This window comes from Amphiura filiformis, chromosome 14 (genome assembly GCF_039555335.1).
Source record: "Amphiura filiformis chromosome 14, Afil_fr2py, whole genome shotgun sequence".
NCBI classification, from domain to species: domain Eukaryota; kingdom Metazoa; phylum Echinodermata; class Ophiuroidea; order Amphilepidida; family Amphiuridae; genus Amphiura; species Amphiura filiformis.
Window position 1 is genome coordinate 46,128,708 of NC_092641.1, and position 21,143 is coordinate 46,149,850.

At 38.0% G+C, this 21,143-nt stretch overlaps 1 protein-coding gene across 1 annotated transcript in view; it reads left to right on the forward strand.

Annotated features, from left to right (window-relative positions):
• Nucleotides 1–21,143, forward strand: part of LOC140170193 (uncharacterized) — a 31,877-nt gene that overhangs the window by 3,741 nt on the left and 6,993 nt on the right. Inside the window, 15 exon segments of the mRNA XM_072193525.1 lie at nucleotides 647–691; nucleotides 1,578–1,664; nucleotides 3,572–3,638; nucleotides 5,586–5,657; nucleotides 6,874–6,962; nucleotides 9,618–9,774; nucleotides 10,738–10,809; nucleotides 11,844–11,938; nucleotides 12,648–12,757; nucleotides 13,334–13,481; nucleotides 16,422–16,482; nucleotides 17,237–17,311; nucleotides 18,255–18,347; nucleotides 20,333–20,462; nucleotides 20,465–20,506. Coding sequence (XP_072049626.1) covers nucleotides 647–691; nucleotides 1,578–1,664; nucleotides 3,572–3,638; nucleotides 5,586–5,657; nucleotides 6,874–6,962; nucleotides 9,618–9,774; nucleotides 10,738–10,809; nucleotides 11,844–11,938; nucleotides 12,648–12,757; nucleotides 13,334–13,481; nucleotides 16,422–16,482; nucleotides 17,237–17,311; nucleotides 18,255–18,347; nucleotides 20,333–20,462; nucleotides 20,465–20,506 — 1,343 coding nt within the window.

Consider the following 21,143-nt stretch of genomic DNA (forward strand, 5'->3'; position numbering starts at 1 on the left):
TAGATATGTATATTAGGGGCAAGGACTACAACTACTGCACTGGAGATTTTATTTCAACACAGACGACAGTTGTGGAGTTACAGTTAAAAATGAGGGAAACCAATATTTGATCAATAAATCAATAACTACTTGCCTTGACTTGCTGAATTTTCAGTGCAGTAGTTGTAGCCCTTGCCCCTATAATATACATATCTTACTTGTCACCAATGCGCTATAATTTTTGAGAAAAATGCAAAATTAGGCACAAAATTGGCCAGGGGTGTAGTACCCCCTTAATAGAATGGCAATGACTTGATAAATTCATATGTGACATTAAATTTGGGCCAAAATGCTCATTTTTGGCCCAAAATCCGAAAAAATGGTTTTTTAGCCCACTTCTTTTTCGTTAAACGTAACAAAAAAATTCTTGGGACAAAATTTTTTTCATTAAAAATATCATAAAAAAGCCTGATTTTTTCTGAGAAAGGTTCAACCTAAATCTTCCACTGAGGGAGGGCCAGTTTTGGAGCTGCTAACTTTGTTCATTCCATTTGTAATTCATACTCCCTCTGTGGGAGCTGACATTTCCAAAATCTTCCACAGGGGTAGTGTGGATTTTAAAAGGAATTGCCAATTGATATATACTCTTTTGTTCATTTCCATGCAGACGACAACTGTTCAATGAAGTTTATCTGATAACAAATGCCAATAAGTAAGTGTGTTACAATGTAAGTTTAGTTTAAGAATATATAATGACCGAATTGTTTAATGTTCACGAATGTAATGCATAAGGTCATATTCATAGTACTTTCATTTGGTGCTACGTGTACCTCATTTAATGAGATACACGTAGCACCAAATTGAAATACCTATGAATATGACCTTCATGCCCATTTTACACTGTAACTCAGAATACAATTGAGGACATTTACGGCTCATTCGTGGTGTACGGTCACATATGTGAAGAAGTGAACAGATTATTATTATTTCTTTTTTTAGTAAGCATATTTTTTATATTCATCAGGACATTTTGATGTAGAGTTTGCAGAACCTGGAGATCATTCTAGGTCTTTTATTTTGATAAAATACACTGCGCCAGCTTCACCTAAAACCCATATTGTAACATTTGCTGAGGATGCCCTCAATATTTGTCAAAATTCTGTTTTTTACACGATTGTATTTTACACATTTATATTAAAGTAACATACCCTGCAAAAATCAAGACTTTAGGTGCAGTGCTGTAGTTTTGTCAAAACTTGAGATTTATAATAGACAAATTTATGCATTTGCTATGTTCATAACACAGTGCGTACATGGCATACGGGACAGTTATACACACATCAAAGGACCGTGCCATAGCATAATCAACCGAGCGACACACATTAGCAGCATGGGAGCAGGTAGTAAATTCCGGCTCAGAATTAAAAGGGGACATACATGTATCTGACAGTAAAAGCTAACATTTTATGGAAAAGATATACCGGTATTAATCTATTTTATATGGAAATGTTACAATATGGCTTTAATGCAGCAACATCCAATATTGCAAGTAAAACAGGAATGTATAATAACATAATTATTTTGTATTGTACATGCAGATACAAGCATTATGAACGTTGGGCAACAGCACAAGATTTTCCTGTAGAAAATATCATCAATGATGGCTCAACTACTCCTACAGACAGGTAAGCAAATCCATTGGGCTATTCCAGTTAAAATCCACACTACCCCTGTGGAAGATTTTGGAAATCTTTAACAGGGGAAGTATGCATTTCAAATAGAATGAACACATTAGCAGCGCTAACTCACCCTCTTTCTGTGGAAGATTGATGGTGAATCTTTCTCAAATGGAGCTGCCTAATGTGTTCATTCTATTTGAAACTCATACTCCCTCTGTGAAAGATATTTCAAAATCTTCCACAGGGGTGGTGTGGATTTTAAATGGAATAGCCCAAATATAGAATCTTCCCCTAAAATATTAACTTTGCTCCTCCCCTATGGAAGGGTTATACATAAATAGATATCAAATGAAGGCATACATTCAGCTAACACTATTTGAAATTCACACTTTCTGTGTGGGAGGTTAAAGGTCATGTCTTCATAGGGGTGTATGGATTTCAACTGGAATAGCATGCTAATCATTTAAAAGTTTTTATCACAGTTTTGTTCCTCACTTTGAAAGTTGTAGAGTGAAATTTGAAAGTTGGAAGTGCAAATTGCAATGCAAATCATGGGTAGCGCTAGAACAAAATGCTCCAGAGTCTGCAGGGACACCTGAACTTGCAGAAAATTTGAAAGTAGGGGGTCCATAGTAGAGATGGCGAGTCAGAGTTGCACAAATGCAGCATAAATAGTATGTCTGCAGTAGCGCCAGATTGAAAAACTGGGGGTCTGCAGGAACCCCTGACCTCACAGAAAATTTAAAAATAGGGGGTTCGAACTGAATTTTGGTTGGGAGCACGGTGGCCTAGCGGAACGGGCACTGACTCATAATCGGAAGGTTGCAGGTTCGAGCCCCGGCGACGCCATCGTGTTGTGCCCTTGAGTAAGGCACTTTATCTCGATTACTCCTCTCCACCCAGGTGTTTAAATGGGTACCAACATTCTTAAATGCTGGGAAGGTAACAGACTCGCTGTAGAGGAGGTGTAGCGATCCCCCTATAGCAACATTACTTGGAGGAGTCTGGCCCAATCGCCAATGAAAGAGAGATGGGCACTCCGATCACTGTTTATACAGGATCGTCTCCTTTACCTTCACCTTTGTATTTTGGTGAGTCTGGGACCCCAAAATGCAGCCTAGCACTACCCCTTATGCAATATGGCTTAAATCCAGGTCTCGGGTTGGTCTGGGGGAAACTGTGTACACATAACCAAGGGTATTGCTATTTGTAGAATGTGTTATGCTTTCATGTGATGTGTTTTGACAAATCACAGTGCATGATTTTCAATAAATTGTCATAAGCAAGAGTGAAAGTAAGAGTTGTGAGGGTAATAACAGGGGGTTGACAGTGAAACGCGGATTCGCCAAATTTGCACGCTACGATGCTGTACAGAAGTTGCCGCTGAATCACAAAATTTGACAATTATGGGGCTGCCATGGGTGCTAACAAGTGCATCCGTTAGCACCCTTCTACCATGGCTACGCCAGTACAGTTACGCTGTTCCCAACTGTTAAACAATGATCTAAATAGATTATTGCCAAGTCTTACGTGTAGGCGTGTAACTTAATTTTCGTGTTTGAAACAATATTTTCTTGTATATCTTGGCCCGGATAGCGGGATTGTTGGTGGATGTAATTAGTTCATGGATGCGCTAAAAATGTCATTAAAATATTTAAAATAGCTGTTCAACATTTGAAAAAAAAATACACTGTAGCTGGCTTGAAAAAGGTCTAACCTTGGATGCAGCAAGCCATGATTTTTACGGGTAATTTTATTACTTGAACGTGGAGCACGGACGCAATACAGCCGGTAGAAGTCGCGGTAGTGTTCCAGGCCTACGCAATGGCAGGATAATGGCAGCTTCCATACCTGTATATATTATTTGACAAGGAGTTTTATCCCTGGTAATAAAATTACTTTTTTCTCCCCAGACTTGGTTCTGTAGGTGACTTGGACCTCGTACTGAGAAATAAGAAGATCAATGATGATGTCTTGGTGGTAAGTAATATGAAAATCATCTTTTTGTATAGAAGAAGATGTATATAAACATAATGTGGGTGAATCCAGTGAGCAAACCATTTTGCCCCCTAAAACAAAACAAAAAAATCGAGTAAAATCAGTCTATTTCAGCCAATTATAGCTTTTGTGTCCCCCGTAATTGACCATCCTGGATCCGCTCTGTGTAAAAGTGAAGGGGACAAACCTTTGTTCACAGGTCATCCAGAGTGCCCATCTCTCTTTCAAAGAGATTGGGCCAGACTCCTCCATGTAATGTTGCTGTGGGGGATCCCTACAACACCTCCACAATGAGCCTTCCCTTCCCTACACTGAATAAAGCAGGTACCCATTTGTACACCTGGGTGGGGAAAGGTAAGAGGGGCTAAGGGGGTACTACACCCTGGCCAATTTTGTGCCTATATTTGCATTTTTCTCAAAAATTGTAGCGCATTGGTGACAAGTAAGATATGTATATTATAGGTTGCAAGGACTACAACTACTGCACTAAAATTACAACAACTCAAGGCAAGTAGTTATTGATTTATTGATCAAATATTGGTTTTCCCTCATTTTTTACTGTAACTCCGCAACGGTTGTCTGTGCTGAAATAAAATTTCCAGTGCAGTAGTTGCAGTCCTTGCCCCTATAATATACATATCTTACTTGTCACCAATGCGCTATAATTTTTGAGAAAAATGCAAAATAGGCACAAAATTGGGCAGGGGTGTAGTACCCCCTTAAGAGCCTTGCCTAAGTGCACAGCACATTGGCGCCACTGGGATTAGAACCCACAAACTCAAGCTACCTCCAGATTATGAGTCAAGCCTTATAGTGTGTTCGGCTTATAGACAAATCCAACGAGCCAAGTCATGGTCAGGATTTGGTTGGCCATCTTTGGGTAGCCGCTAGCACCAACCTGGTGTTTTGAGCGCCCCATTGTGCAAATAAAAGCCGCCTAACACCTAGAGAAGATGCAAGGACGAGGAGGGTTAATAGAATAATATATACAATAGAGATATTTCCGCAGGTAATCCTGTCGCATCTATTCATACATAGTCCGTTTGTTCGCAAAATACATCCATTTGTAGCGCTTTGATATGGTGTAGTTAATCCGATTATTATGTCACTTCAACAGCTTAATAGACCATGTAGAAGCTGTGTGTTTTGCAAGGGAACTATAGGGCCTATTGTGTTGTAAACTTTATGCAGTTTAAAATTTCCGCCAAGGCCGAATTATTTCACATTTTGGGTGCATTGTAGCCGACGGCTACCCAACTAGAGGCTGCTAGTCAGGTGTAGGAATGCGTGGATTTGGATTCGCCTATAGTTAGGCAATAAAATTAGGCTCAAATTGTCATGCATTGATATAGAATGTTGTGCACACAGTTGGGTGAAGCATTTACACTAGTTGCATGTTGTGTAATGCATGGATGGCACACACTTATGTGAATGTACGTGAGCGTCAGTTGGAACTTTACGACACAGGTAACAACAAAAACCAAATCATTTTTGCTAATTTTAAGCCAAAATAAACTTTAGATTGCTACACCACCATGCCCTGCTCTTTAATACTGTAATTTTAGTTTGTATTCCACATTTTCTACTCTACATAACTATTATTAGAAGTCACTGTTAATTAAAGGTAATATTGACTGCTCAGTGCCAGAAGTGGGTAAGTGCAATAGCTACCATGTGTAGATGAGTACAATATACTGTGTGTAAATTGCCAAATGTTCACAGGGCAGCTATTGCACTTCCCCACTTCTGGCACTGAGCAGTCGATATGCATACAAAAAGACTTGCATCAATCGCTGAGAAATAGTTTCAAGTGTAAAACAGGCTTATTGTGCTTGATTTTACAGATTTTATGTTAGCTAGTTCATTATGCTAGCTCACTCACTCCCTGAGTCCTCTCCACGCTTATCATAAAATTCTTGTCAATTTCAGGTTGCAGGTGACATGCTATTTCAAGACCATAATTTTGACATGGCTCAAGTGATACACTACTTCAAAAGAAAGGTAATTATAATATCGCCCTGTTATGTCAATGATGTCAACACGTTGAGGCAGATGTTTCATATGTGCATTTCTTCGGCATCTTTAGGCATTTGCATCTGTACATCAGCAATAGGTAGAGAGTGGGGGACATAGATAGAGAAGGAGCTAGATAGACAAGACTAAACAGAAAGACAGGCAAAAAGGGAGAGAGGTGACCCAACGTGTGTATACTGGTTGTGTAACGGAGCCAAATATGGTATCAAAATCATTAAATCCTCCCAAGTTCTTGTTTATGGTCTTAAATTCAGCCAGCTGAGTCTTGTGGCTTCCAGAATTGCTATAAATCAGTTGAAATAAAATTGAAATAGAAATTAGAAATAAAATAGAACATTAATTTTTTTTATTTTTATTTTTTTAGACATTTTTGGAAATGATGGTGGAAATGGCCTCACTTATGGTACCCTACCGATAGACCAATGCAAGGTCTCACTTAGGGTATCTTTTTAAACAGAGGTACTCTGGTAGGGGATCATTTTACATGTATCAGATTGGTCCGAGTATAGTCCCACCCGCTTTTTATGTGAAAATTTTTCACAATTGGGGGGTGGGATTATACTCGAATTAAAAAAATAAAAAATTTTAAATTTATTTTTTTTCCGGTTTGAGTGTCCTAGACCTAGATGCTAGGATCATTCATGGTTGACCTAAAAAAAATTAAAAAAATCAAGATATTTTGTATTTTTAATATGAAAATTGATACTTTGTTTTCATGTCATATTTATTAATGATTTCAAAATGCATTCAAATTCAATGCATTTTGAAATCATTAATAGAGTTTTTTTTTTTAGGTCAACCATGAATGATCCTAGCATCTAGGTCTAGGTCCAGGGACACTCAAAACCGAAAAAAAACTTTAAAATTTTTTATATTTTTTTTTTTTACAATTTCTGAAATTTTTCGAAAAATGGGGGGTGGGATTATACTCGAACATGGGACTATACTCGGACCAATACGTTATTTATTTACACAGTTTGACCCTTAGGCCAGGATCATTTACCCATTTCTTGTCTTGAATGGGTCACCCTGTAACCCCTGTAACTTGATTGGTTACTGGGATATTTTGTGCAAGTTACCCCCCCGGCAGAACTGGTGCTTTACTCATAAATTTGTGCTACGGTTTCAAATTGCATTAAAATGACTATTTCAACTTCTCAATTGACTCTTATAATATTTTCAGAAAGGAGAGCTGGCCATTTACTATGAAATGGAACCAAGTGAAAATTCAGCCAGCAGAGGGATTGTAGAGGTCTGTTCTACTACAAACAGGTGAAAATTAATTAAATCTTTATTTAAGAAATAAAGGGTAATGCATATTCCTTTCAAGCAAATAATGTGTCCGAGGCAGTAAAACGTAAATAATGGGTGAGGCGCAGCGAACCCATTATTTAAACGCTTTTACTGCCGAGGACACATTATTCGTGTAATGGATAATGTTGCACCCTTTATTTCTATTCTATTACCACAAAATAGTGCAATTTAAAGAGAAAATATCAATTTTTTTGCCCAAATGTTTGAAGTTGTTTACCTCAAGGTGGAGCGCCTACGCGTAGCCAAAGCGTAAGTGATAGCGAGTATTGCAGAACACGTAACTGCGTAATGCTTTGCGTGACATTGCGTAACGGGCGGCGCTAATATACTGTGTCACGCTTTGCTGTGTGCTGTGATGCAAGAAGAACATAAAGTTTGTTGCCCTGGCCGCTTTATTGCTAATTAATGGTCTTTCATGTGACGCATTTCAACAAATCACAGTGCGCGATTTTTAATAGTGGGTCGTGGGGGTAATAGAATAGCTTATAAGAGCTTATAATTGGCATTCCAGCAGGGGTGGGGTGGGGGTGAGCAATGGAGCCAAGTGAATACTCAGCCAGTAGAGAGATAGTAGAATCTAAATCTATACTATGTTTAAACTACTAGTTCATCATCATCATCAGTCGGCTGCGGAGCAGGTGACTACAAGCTTTCTCCAACTGTTGCGATCTTGGGCAAGCGAAACAATTTTGTTTGCCTGCAGCATCCTTTCAGTATCTCCCAGGAGGTGCTGTACATACTGTAAGTACAGTGTGCGCGGCCGTCCCGGTTTCCTCTTCCCATGTGGTGGATTATAAAGGGCATATTCTTTCACAGGCTCGTCATCTTCAAGACGCAGTATATGCCCGAGAAATTTGAGTTGATGAATCTTGACCAGTGGAGTGGTGTTGGTCAGATTGTAGATGGTTTCATTTGGGATCCGATCCACACGCTTGATCTTTGAACTAGTTCATTAGGAATGTTGATATCAACTGTGAATTTTGTTCTTTTTTAACAATTCCAAGTACAAACGAGGTGATTTACTCACGTTTTAGTGACTTTTCACCACTACACTAGTGGCTTCATCAGACTGGCAACTCATCACATCTGACTGCTTGCTTTTATAGGCAACAGGATGCACCGTGGAGGGCGTGATGAGTTGGTCAAAGATGTTGTTGAGTGCATAGGCCCCCTCGTCCTTGTTTAGAGTGTCATGTCCTTTTCGGCGGATCCAGATGGCTTCTTCTACGCACTCAACAACATCTTTGACTACTAGTTACTACTATGATATGTTCTTATGTTACCCACATGTAGCCTACATACTGTATGTAAGGTTACACATTGATAGTCCAAATGGTCATTAGTCCGAAAACCCAATTACCTACCCAAACCATAACCCTAAACTTCACCTAACCTATAAGCTAAGCTTATATCCTATATAAGAAGCAGATAATTACCCTAACTTAATCCTACCTTAACTTAAAGAGAAACCAACACATCTGGAAATATAGCATGTTTAAGTCCATTTAATCCAGTAACATTATTTTTATGAGGAGAGATTAGTGACATTCACCCACAAGACACAGCTTTTATTGCACCATATCCCACAATGCAAATTGATTCTGAGGTGACCAGCAGGTGGTGTAAACTTATATTTATGCAGAACATGTGTAAAGTCCTAGTGCATGCACGATGGGATATTATCTGAGTTTGAGATTTCTTGCTATGTGGTCAACGTTTGTTCCTCTTTAACAGTAACCGTAACGCTATAATTAGGGAGGTCACATGAAAATTTCAAACCCACCCCTGGAATTACTTTTTCTGTTAGGATTGTTCCTTCTGCAAAATGATTTCAAAAACCCTTTGAATCAACTCAATCGGACAATCCGTTGCGAAGATACGGCCTTTTAAAGATTCACAAAATTGTCCATTTTTAGGAAAATCCTGATTTTGTCATAAATTTGCATATTCATGAAGCGATAATTGTGGGAATAAAGCCAAAGAAGGCATGAGATGTATTGTTTAATTGTTTATTTAATGTTATGCAAATATTAAAAATCTAGGGTCATAATTGCTATATCTGCTTCTTTACAACATTTTTAAAATGGCTGAAATCACAAAAATAACTCTTTTGCCAGGACTTTTAAGGTAAATATGTGTGATTTTCACCATTGAGGGCGCTATTATGTGCCAATTATGACCTTTAAAGGCTTGTATTTCCTAAACTACACAACCAAATTGTCTGATTTTTGCATAGGATTTTGCTCTGAGGGTCTAGATTGTAAAACTGAATATAGCATAATTGTACATCTTTGGGAAAATAGTTTTATTTGATGACAAAAATTTATTTTGTGCGTAACCTTTTTATGCGTGACCGCATAAAAATGCTATATTCACCTTCATTACGAGCAGAAAATTTTCTATCTAATTAGGTAGTCGGGTTTGCACAGAAGTTACTAGGAGACAAATTATATGGAATTCAAAATGCCCAAAAGTTTTCCAACTGCTGCAGAATCTGTTACAATTTTCACCATACATTTGTGTATGTAGGCAGGGGTACACACAATAGCTAGCATTGTGGCCACCCTACTATAATGCTAGGTTGTCAATTTATGTGTACATTATATGTTACAGAATAACCAAGTTCTTTGAGAAGCCAACACCTGGTATGACTACATCCCGCCAAGCTAGCGTTGTGTTCTATTGCTTCAGAAAAGAAACAATACCAACCATAGGATTTTATCTGTCAGCACACCCATCAGTGGAGGAAAGAAACTTTGGCATGTACATGGTAAGAAGATGATAGTTAGGCCAAAATATTGTGTTTGGTTGCCCTCAGCGAATCGACCGAAAAATTTGAAATCTTGGGTCAGGTTTTTTTGGTCAATTACTACTTTTTTAGGGCTCATATTGAAATACCCTACCACATTTTCACACAGAAAGAAGGCAGGATTCCCCTCGCTAAGGGCGCGCCTCAGTAAAGCTCGGGTCATAAACGGATGGATTATATGCATCAGTGATACACCCTGCCCAGGATTTTAACAAAAGAAGGCTAGCACAGGAAAGCTGCAGGATGGCGCACACCTTCCTGTGTAAGGGAATTTCAATATGAGCCCTTAGAAGAAACCTTTTCATTTGAACCGTATCAAGGACATTTCATTTTGTTATTCACTCACTTTATTTATTAAGTGCATATTTGATTGAAAACAAGAAGTGTATTTCCATTTAAATTCAGTCCAAAAATGCACAGTTTTTTGACCATAAAATTATAAAGCATTTGTCAATACTAGCCTTTTCAAAATGGAGGGAAAATGTAGGAAGAGCCCATGAAAAAAAGAAGATCGACCTACCGACCCTCCAAATCTTGGAAGGGCAACCAAACAATTTTTTGGCCTTATAAAGCCACACCCTTAACAAACTAAACTATTTTTTAAACATTCAATTAACTTTGATTGACACAAGGTTTTTATTGAAAACCAATTTGCTCTTTAGAGATGTTGTGAAAGACAAATATTTTAACATCCTAGGATCCAACATGTTTTCAATTTTCTGCAGCCTTTTTCAATTTTCAACAACCTTGTTCTTCGCCATCGCAAAAGTCCATTTTCCTAAATAATGTAAACCATAAAAGTTTTTAGCCTCACCAATTTGCCAGTTTCAGTAATTTATTATAGATGTTATAAATTATAACTGTTCTCCTGTTTAATTTATAAAGTGGAAGAAATAAATCCTATATTTTGCTTTTTTTTTACAGGAATGGTTGGTGAATGAGACGGATGTATATGGCATGAAACTCCCAACAGGTTTCCAACTTATTGGTTCTGTGGTATGTAGCATATTTGAGATTCTGTCAACCACCTGTGCCCCTGAAGCACAATTTGTTTTTACACATTATTATAGTGGTGCTATTTATGGCTTACAAGTATTCTATTTATCCAGTATGTGCAATGTCAACCCAACCAAGAGAACAGTTGTTTAAAAACAATAGTTGGATAGGTTTTTATGACGGGAGTTCATAACAATTAGTGAGTTTTATATAAGCAGGTCCGCTGTCATACAAGTTTGGAACTGTCAAGCTTTTTTTCAGGAGTAGCTCTGACTTCTTCAGGACAAAGTACCTAAAAATGAGACATATAGGCCACCCATGGCCCACCGATGGCTATGAAAAGAGCCATTCACTGAAAAAAAAAAAAGTGCAGTAATTTTTAGTGCGCTACGCACAGGTACAACGCCTAGACGTTGATCCACAAGCCTCAGCACACTTTACAGGTTGTCGCTGATCACTACGGCCACACATCATTCCACAAACCATTTAACAACAAATCAGGGACTTTGCTGCCTCAAGAGCGCACACCCTAGACACCCTGAAAACTGCCCCTGTCAACAGAACAAGCAGACCTTGCCTATCTGCTAATGTAAAAGGTTTGGTGGATACGAAAAGAGCTGTTCACTGAAGGCTGCCCCTTGTCAACAGAGAACAAGTACACCTTGCCTATCTGCTATTGTAAAAGTTTTTGTTGGCTCTGAAAAGAGCAGTTCACTGAGCCGTTAATAGAATAAGCTAATCAATAATCTCAAGAAAAGTACAAATGCTTTAGGCAACTTTATGGGTTCAGACCACTAACTAGCTTACCATAGACTTCACATACAAAAGGATGGCGCTACATTTATTTGTAGCCAAAAGCTGAGTTACCTCTCAATTTTACAATGTAAATATAAACTTTATTTACCTTAGCAAGAAAAGATTTCTGTGTAACATAACTATAAACGATACATATATTTCCTTGTACTTCTTGAAAAAAATTAGCAATACATAACATTAGAGGAGCTGTTGTTAATCACTTTGTTGTTCTCTTTCAGGGCTTAGCTGATTATGAGAAATGGCTTCATTATTTCTCAGACAAGCAACTCCAACAGCAGGGAAAGGAGCAGTACACAAAGCGAGCATATGCAAGGTATGCAAATAAAGCACATAATTATGGATATGTTCATTTTAATGAATTGGCAGTGAAATGGTGAAACTAAACCTGCAATTTTGACAAAACTTTGTTACATTCATCAGGCGTGTAGAAAAGTAAAAAAAATGGAGTGCCCAAAGTTAAAGAAAGCGGATTTTGAACGTAGCTGCAAAAGAGTGCAAAAACTCACAAAAGGGCAACCTGGTGCCCCGCTTGAGATGCACCTGACATTCATATAGGTAGGATAAAGCTTTTGATAGATAACCATATTATCGCAGCATCTACATGAACTGTGCTTTGTATAGATGAGTTGACTTCTGACATCATTGCTTGGCAGTATGTGCACGCATCATCACAATTTCCATTTGCCTGGCAGTATGGGTGCGAATCATATTTTGTTCAGGGCCTGTGTTTTAAAACTACCTCCACATCACAAGAAGGCTATATAAATGGATATTTTCACATACAGATATTTTTGGAATTGCCAACACAGAAGAATTTTGTCCCGTATTTTTTGTTTGATATTTTCAATAAATTCATGCCTTACCAAACAAAATTTCTTACTTGTGCATTGTTATAAAATTTGCGATATAACCTCTGTTAAAAAAAAATTGAAACTTGTTGTCTGCATGTATGCAGGCAACACCTGCTTGAAGAGAGTTAAAATCCAAAATATGATATAAAGTTACCCCTCTTCTTTTTGCAGAATTGGCTTGATGGGTAACCCCTCGGATGGCTTCAATGGGAAAACAATTTCTTTGTCTATCGCTAATTTCTGGGCAGAGGTCACCATCATTGAGAGTAATAATTTGGTGAGTTAACAATCCATTGGATGTGTAGGCAAACATTGCACACAATTTTCAAAAAAATTGTTTATCTGCACTAGATAAAAGTCTTGCAGCATTGAAAGTTTCAAATTTCACATTTAAAATGTTTTGGCTGTAATCAGGTAAATTATATGAAATTTTGCATATTATACTAATAATTTCAATTGAATGAACACAGCCTGAAATAGCATGACGAATTTGGCATACACTGCACGATGTACACCAGCGTGTGCGACTGTGCGTGCATAATGCGGAAGTGAATCCAACCATGCCAACTCACTTGACTTGTCATTGGTTAGAATTTTAATTATTGTATCCAAGGTCATGCGTTCGAGTTGCAGTTTGAAATACCAGATAAACAATCACGTTTGGACAGCGTACAGCTGTTGAAAGCTGTGTTCATTCATTTTAAATTTCTAGTATAGTCTGGGTGTGTTTACAGGTCTTTTTCATCTTACGCCATTTTCTTTCTCAGTCACAAGTCACCATCAATTGTCTGCTGTAAGTAATTTATCATTAGCAAAATAACCAAATAATTTATCTGTTTGAATTTTTTACTTTCTAGGTGCTTGTCCTCACCCTCTGAATGACCCCACTGAGTTTGGTAGCCTAGGTGATCTCCATGGCATCAGTCGTAAGGAAGGCTATCTAGGGGGACTCAGGTTACTACAAGCTACTTGTAAGAAATTCTACCAATATTGCAATGAACAAGGGTAAGCACAGGTTTCACATATGGAAAAGTAGTCTCTTTTGTTATCATGTTTAATTGAATGCTTGCATTACACAGTAAAATGTGATGTTTTTTATCTAATTTGACTTTATGACATTGTCATGAAAAAGCGGAAGACATTATTTCTTCCGTTTACTCTCTATTCTATTCCTTGTTATGTTCTCTTTATTAATACGACTTTTCTTTGTAAAGTTACATCAGTTTATCAATTGCTGAAAACAATATAAAACAAAAGAATTTTAACACTTTCTTTGCCAATATCTCAAAAACAATATTGGCGACATCCGAGTCATTTCCCTTGATCGTGTCACATATTACCAGTTGCATATGAATTTGTCCTGTTCACTCAAGCTTCATTATCAGCGCGACTTGCTTTCTGGTCAGAAAAGACTTGAAAACCCTTGAAAAATGGCCGATTTCGCACGGTTTTGACTCTGTTCTTTTGAATTGAATGGTCTTTTTTCATGGACGAAAAGGTTTTGTTGAAGCTTAGTTTGTTACCGATCTTGTAGTATAAAATTTATATTTATATCTTGTAAAAATCCGCCGTCATTTAATTTTTTCTGTTCCCAAGTTTCGCCAAATTTCCTGTGGCATGATCGTTTTTAGTCCATGGCGACCGGCTTCCTCTGCGTATAAATACTTCCGGAGTGTATCATTTATTTTGGACGAAAGCGCCATCATTTTACTGGCAATCTTAGCCAAATGCTGATATAAAATTCTTTCCAATTGGTTAAAATAAAGCACCGTCGATCGTAACAACCAATACGAAGCGGCGTAATATCAGCAATTTCCATAGCGTTTGCATGGGTGACAAACTTGGCCACAGGACTCGGCTTCCTCCGATCAAAATAACCTTGCTAATGTAGATATATACACAATATTATATGTACAGAAAGCTGAAAATGTGTTTGTTTTCACTGTTGTTTTTAAATGTCATAAAAATAAATTATTGGGGGCTATGACGAAAAAAAAAAAAATATGTTCCACAGTTTCTAACTGTTTCATGATCCAGTAACGCTGTGTGTGCGGAATTTCGTATCGAACAACAGAAATTGTTTGCATTGCTTTGTGTGTATTGAACAGTAGATGGTGGTCAGAAAAAATCTATAAATGTCCAGTGAATTTACTATACAATTTCACTGAACAAAATTGCCTTGGAGAAATTCATATGTTTTGGTTCTGAAAAATAATGTGATTAGTTAAAAAATGAAAGAGAAACAATGCTCACCCTAAAAAGATACCCAGGACAGTGTAGGGATCAATAACAATACATTTTGTACACTAACAATAGAATTTATTGATCTGGAACGATGCGTGCACAACACATAGAGCTACATAGATATAGTGTAAACATTATTAGAAATTCATTCAATCTGGCAATGGGCTATTCCAGAAATAAGTGCACACCCCCTATAGAGGAGTAAATTTTCAATCAAAGAAATGTCTGGATTTCCAGGTCTGCTTTCTGAAAACGACTGGAATTCCAGTGGCAAATGTCACTTGAAAAAGCCTGGAAATCCAATAAAATGAAGGAAAAATTACGGAAATGTCCAAAATGAGCTCTCAAATTGAGGATTTATGATTTTGAACTATTTTTCTGCTGGATTTTTTTGCCTTTGGACACTTTAAAAGTCTGTATTTCCAACAGTCACGACTGGACAAAAAGTCCGGAAATCCGAACTCCTCTATAGGGGGTGTGCATCTATTTTTGGAATAGCCCAATGTCTGGCCTGAACTTTTCCATATGAAAAATTCCTGTGAACAACATATTCCATGTATGGTTCATAAGACATCCATGATCCCGCAGTCAGGTTTTGACAGCCTCATGCACTGAAAAGTAAGGTCCATGGCGAGAATAGCGAATTGATTATTGGGACTCTTTTCAAAGCTAAAATAGTGTCACATTTATTGAACCAATCTGCCGTTCCCAAAGAAATTAGACCCAAAGGTCCGTATGCACAAAACAAGTTAGACCAGTTCTAACTTTAGACCTGGTCTAACTATGGAGATTAGTTCTATGGAGAAGGAACTATTTGGTGTGTACATACCTTTCTCTATATTATTTTCAATTGAACTTTTGGACTTTACTAGGAGTAAAGGAGGAAAAGAAAAGAGTAAAGGTATCCCTCTCTAAGTCTAATCCCCATAGTTAGACCAGGTCTAAAGTTAGACCTGGTCTAACTTGTTTTCTGCATACAGGCCAAAGAGTTACTCCACCATGTTTGTGTGTCACTCATGGAGTGCAGGACAGTGTACCTCCAGATTTTTTCGCTATACAAACTTCAATCCAAGGTATGGGCTTGTTTACATTCTATGTGGATTGCATTGTGCCAATGGCCAATTTTTTGCCGACAATTGCTGGAGTACACTATAATTAAAGACAGAATTAAAAAGACTGGTTTGCATCTGATGCATCTGTCAAAAAAACTCAGGCATTTTAATTGCAAGTGTCGTAATGATGAGTTGCTGAAAGCGGCGGTAAAAACAGGGCACCTTGTGGTTAATTTTGCACCTTTAAATATACAAACCGTCTTAAAAGTTAGGTCTTCATAGTAGGAAACTTTCTTTTCTAAAGACACCATGTCAACAATGCCTAGAAAAGTTGCTATTGTCCTTGAAAATGTACACATTTTTTCGCAATTTTCTGTGATTCCTTTTCTCTGATCGGCATCAGATGAATCAACCTTCCTTTTGCGCATCATTAACCAATCAATGGTTGTACAGAGTTTGATTGACAGTGACGTCAGATGCAAACTTTTCTTTTTAATTTTGTCTTTAATTATATTTTGCTTGTCATGCATGACAATATGACAGATTTACCACAATAGGTCCTGAGTTGTTTGACTTAGGGTTTTTTATACATAGTTTTTTTTATTAAACAGTTACATCAGTAACACTCTATTGTTTTTTTCTGTTTCAGCATTGCGTTACCAAAGAGAAACTTCACTTTAAAGTATGATACCAATATACCAAGACAAGTGGTAAGTAGGTCACAGTTCAATGGGCTGTCCCAGTTGAAATCCATACACCCCCTATGGAAGATATGACCTCAATCTTCCACAGAGGGAGTGTGAATTTCAAATGGAGTTGCCCATTCACCTGAAAGGGTGACTCCCATTTGAAATCCATACACCCCTTTGGAAGACATGACCTTAATATCCCACACAGGGAGTGTAGATTTCAAATTGAGTCACCCATTCAGGTAACCCTATTTGAAATTCACACTCCCTGTGCGGAAGATTAAGGTCATGACTTCCACAGGGGGTGTATGGATTTCAACTGGAATAGTCCAATGGGGTCTGTCAAGGATGAAACACTTTTTATGAAACTCATATACTGTGTTGTAAATTTGGAAATCTGTGGCAGTAGATAAAGTTAATATCAATAGACCATCTCAAATCAAGATTGGAAAATTATATTAAAATGTTCTCAAACAAATCCAAATAAAGGTGATGTTAAACATACCTCAATGACGTTTCGTGCTGTAACACAGCACTTTCTCAAATTGGAAAAACCAGGTGCAGTGCGTGGACAGTATTTATTCAGTAAGCTAGGGGGTCAAAATGGCAGACAGGTTATCATGGTAATGTCAGGAATCATGGTACCATTTTGAGCAAAAATACAGCTTAGCCAATTTCTACTTGGGTCATCAGGTAATATTTCATATCTTACAGGCTACTTTCTTTTTAGACCACTCTATGATATAATTGTTTGTTTGTTTGTTTGCTTTGTTAGGGTCTTGCAGGAAGCAGTGCCATCGTCACAGCAACATTAAACTGTCTCATGCATTTCTTTGACCTCAACTACACGGTAAGTTTAAATAGTGATACTTAGAGCTCTGTCAGTACTGGAATACTTCTGACACAATGTGGCGATATAATAATGAGCCCTACAGTTGATACAAACATCTTTCAAAAATACAGATTACACCTAATAGAGGCCGTCAGCGTGACATATGCCGCCATCTTGTGGGTACACGCTGCGATGGTCGTTCGATCTCCATGCGTGAACAGCAAAATCACTGTGTTGATGCGTGATAATAGCTGCGTGGCAAGCTGCGCCCTGCACATAGTGTCCGACGCATGAACACGCGTATCATTTGTACCCACAAGATGGCGAAATGCTGACGGCCTCTATAGCTCCTAATCCAAGTGAAATGAATTGAAGGTTTGTAAGCAGACTATGGGTGTTTCACCTCGAGTTTAGTAATGAGGTAGGTGGGAATTTCGCAGTTTCTAAACTGTGGTCATGATCCTTTTTTTGGGTCGCAGCCTCTTCCAAAAGTGGTCGCGGGACTTGCCAAAAGGAAAACACATTTCTGTACATAAATTGTATTGGTCATGTAACCCCTTTTAACCCATTTTAGCATATTTGTCCCAATAAATTGTTCTGGCAGCCGGTCAGCTGGTCGACTTGGAGATTGTGCCCCTTTTGGAAATTTTACCTGGTAACAATCAGCATTTGTATTATGCTATTGGTCACTCCTATATTGTCTTATGAAATTTGGGTTACAGGAAAAAAAGTTTGGGAAGCACTGCTCTAGTCGCATTATTGACTTGTGCACTAACATAATCCTGTGGAGCATATACACGTGCATGCATGCATGCAAGAGTGGTTTTTTAGCTCACTTGCAGTGCAACAGGGTTAAAGCAATGATATCACCAACTCAACGTGTAAATATGTGTAGTATGAATTCACAGCTAAACTGTATCTTCCATCACTTACACCAACTCTTATTGTTTCCTTTGTATAGGATCTTCCTAAAGCAAGACAACCACAGTTTGTGTTAGATGTAGAGACTGAGGAGCTCTTTATTAATGCAGGTTTACAAGATAGGGTTATACAGGTAAGTATTACTATAGGCAAAATATCTAATTCTCGATCATGAGAGCCAACTTGGGTACGCACAGGTACTTGCGTCGAGTGTACTACACAATGACTGGTGCTTACAGCGCAAACACAGCTTTTGAGAATTGACCAATCACACGGTCATTGCTAGGCAAGGTAAAGGTTCGATCAAATAGGTTGCGTCATCGTGTTATTCTATGAAAAGTACGCTGACGCAGAAGGTACATCCTCTCATGATCGAGATATAGTTATTTTGCCTATAGACAGCCGCCCTCAGTCGGTCGGTCAATTCATTTGGCCAATTCAGTCAGCAGAGTATTCCTTGATTTTACAGGCATCTTTCAACTTGAGCCATTTCTAAATGTCTTTGAAGAACAAAAAAACTGTTGTAAAGTAATTAAAGCAATTCTTGCCCCATGTATCACAGTCTACAATGTTAGACTGTAATTTACACAGGAGGGCAATTTTTCTGGTCGTTTTACAAAAAAGAGATCATGGTTCATGAAAAGGAATGCTTGGTTTTTGATAATATGTGCATCAAGAAATACAAAACAATATTGACTTAAGTCATGGGAGAGAAGGGGTTTGTCTGGCTGTGGTCACAGTTTTGAACACAAGGGTCTCATCAATGTCCATTTAATGACCATACGAGGGCCGGTCAAAAAGTTCGTAGAACTCGGTATGTTACTTTGTCGCACGGTATTGAATTTGGTCTCATTTGAAAGCTTGTTCCTTCAAAACATGACTGCAAAGATATTATATTTTTGCATCACTGTATATGGGCAGGACACTCTTCAGAGGAAGCCTACCTCCATGAATTTACAGGTACTACCAGAAGTGAATACAGGGTCATCATGGAAATTTCTCCCGACGGTGGTGAAAACTCAAATAAACTTTAACAATGTACAGTTGTTGTAAATGGCAATGAAGTCATTGGTATTCAACAGCAACGAAATGGCTCTTAGAGTTCAAGAATGGAATAAGCGTCCTTGAAGATCATCCAAGGTCCTAAAGACTTGCTGACGTCACCACGAATGATATACGCGCTGATACAGTGGCATTGATAATGAATAAAGAGCCAAATAAGATCGATGACATAGCCACAAAATATGACAACTCTGATGAATGTGTTTTCAATATTAATCCATTAACATTTGGGTATCCCATGGTGTATTCTAGATGGGGGTCCCAGAATATTCATGTACACAATTGATACCAGTTGACATATTAAGGTCCACACCTTCTATACACTTAGAATGAAGACCAAGGCAAGTTTAATCTATATGTGGCTAAAGGTGATAAGGCATACATTAATCACTGGAATTATGAGTGAATTTAGTGGAAGCATCTGGATCTCACACCCCTAAGAAGATCATCACTCGGTCACCGTAGTGCAAGGTCTTCATCGCTGTTTCTGAGATCCAGGGATAGTCTTGATGACAGATCATTTGCCAAAATGAAAGTACAATTATAGGCATATATCATACAATTTTTATAGCAAAATTGAGGCAAGCCATCGTGTGAAGAAGGTTGATGGTAGGAATGTGGCTGTTCTCGGATTGTGTCCTGTACGCTATTCTTAGTTTGTCAAGCTGCCATTCACGATAGAGGGGTCAGTTAATTAAACTAACCATATTGTGGTTCAGGCATGGCCTTCAGTTAGTGAAATCTATTTTGGAATTTTAAGTCCTACCTTCATAATACCAGGTTTGCTGGTGATCAATGCTGGTGAGCCTTCACTGAAGAGTGGCTCAAGGAGCTATCGGAAGACTTCCATTTTGTTGACATAGAAGGTTTCAAGAAAAATTGCGACGAGTACATTAAGGTATGTATTGACCATGCTCAAGGGAGAGATAAAAAGAAATTGGCTAGTACTCTTTCAAGTACCTTGTTCTACGAACTTATTGACCGCCCCTCGTATTAACCATGGCATGTATAGAAGTCATGTCATTGATGATAAAAATTACACAATGTATTTTGCAGGTTTATGAAGGACTGGTGTACATGGACTTTATTAAGGAGTTACTGGACACACAAGGGCATGGCAACTATGTGTCATTGGATGTCAGTTTAGCGCCCCCTATGTGGTTAGCATTTATACGCAATCCAAGTGATTCGGGAAAATACACAGCAATATCAGGGAAAGATGGAATAACGGTAAGAGCAAATCATGGATCGTCTTGTAGGACCAAAAAATCAAATCTGCTCTCCCCATGACTCATCTTGAAAAGATCTGATAACAGTCGCTTCCGAACAGCCTGATTGTTGGCTGTACTTACCTTTCATGTAAAAATGCAGGACCAGTTATCTACGGCGACCCACTTCACCAGATAACTTGTGCCTGTCCGAAGTTTCATCAGTTTTGTCGTCCAGATTTCAGCTGTTAATGCCTAGATATGCTTGAAATAAAAACAAAAAATAAGAATTTTAAAAAAGATGTAAAACTACACATTCTGTCAGTTATTTTGACAAGTCCTTTTAGCAGCTCTTCAAGGGAATATAAGACCTGAAATGCAACACATCAAATTGAAATCATGTCTTTTTTGACAAGAAATTTACCACAAACAGGGAATGGAAGTTGGCTTTAAAAAAAAGTGAATTAGACTTTTACTCTCTTTTTGTGAATATATGACCCAGTTTACACACAGAGAAGTTGACTCAACTGCGATATCAAATTCAAATTACAACTAAGGATTAGTATTTTGTTAACAGGGTCTTTACACCAAGTAGTTAACTTCAAAACAAAATTGAATACAACTTTTAAGCCCTCATTTTATGCTTTTGTAACCATTAT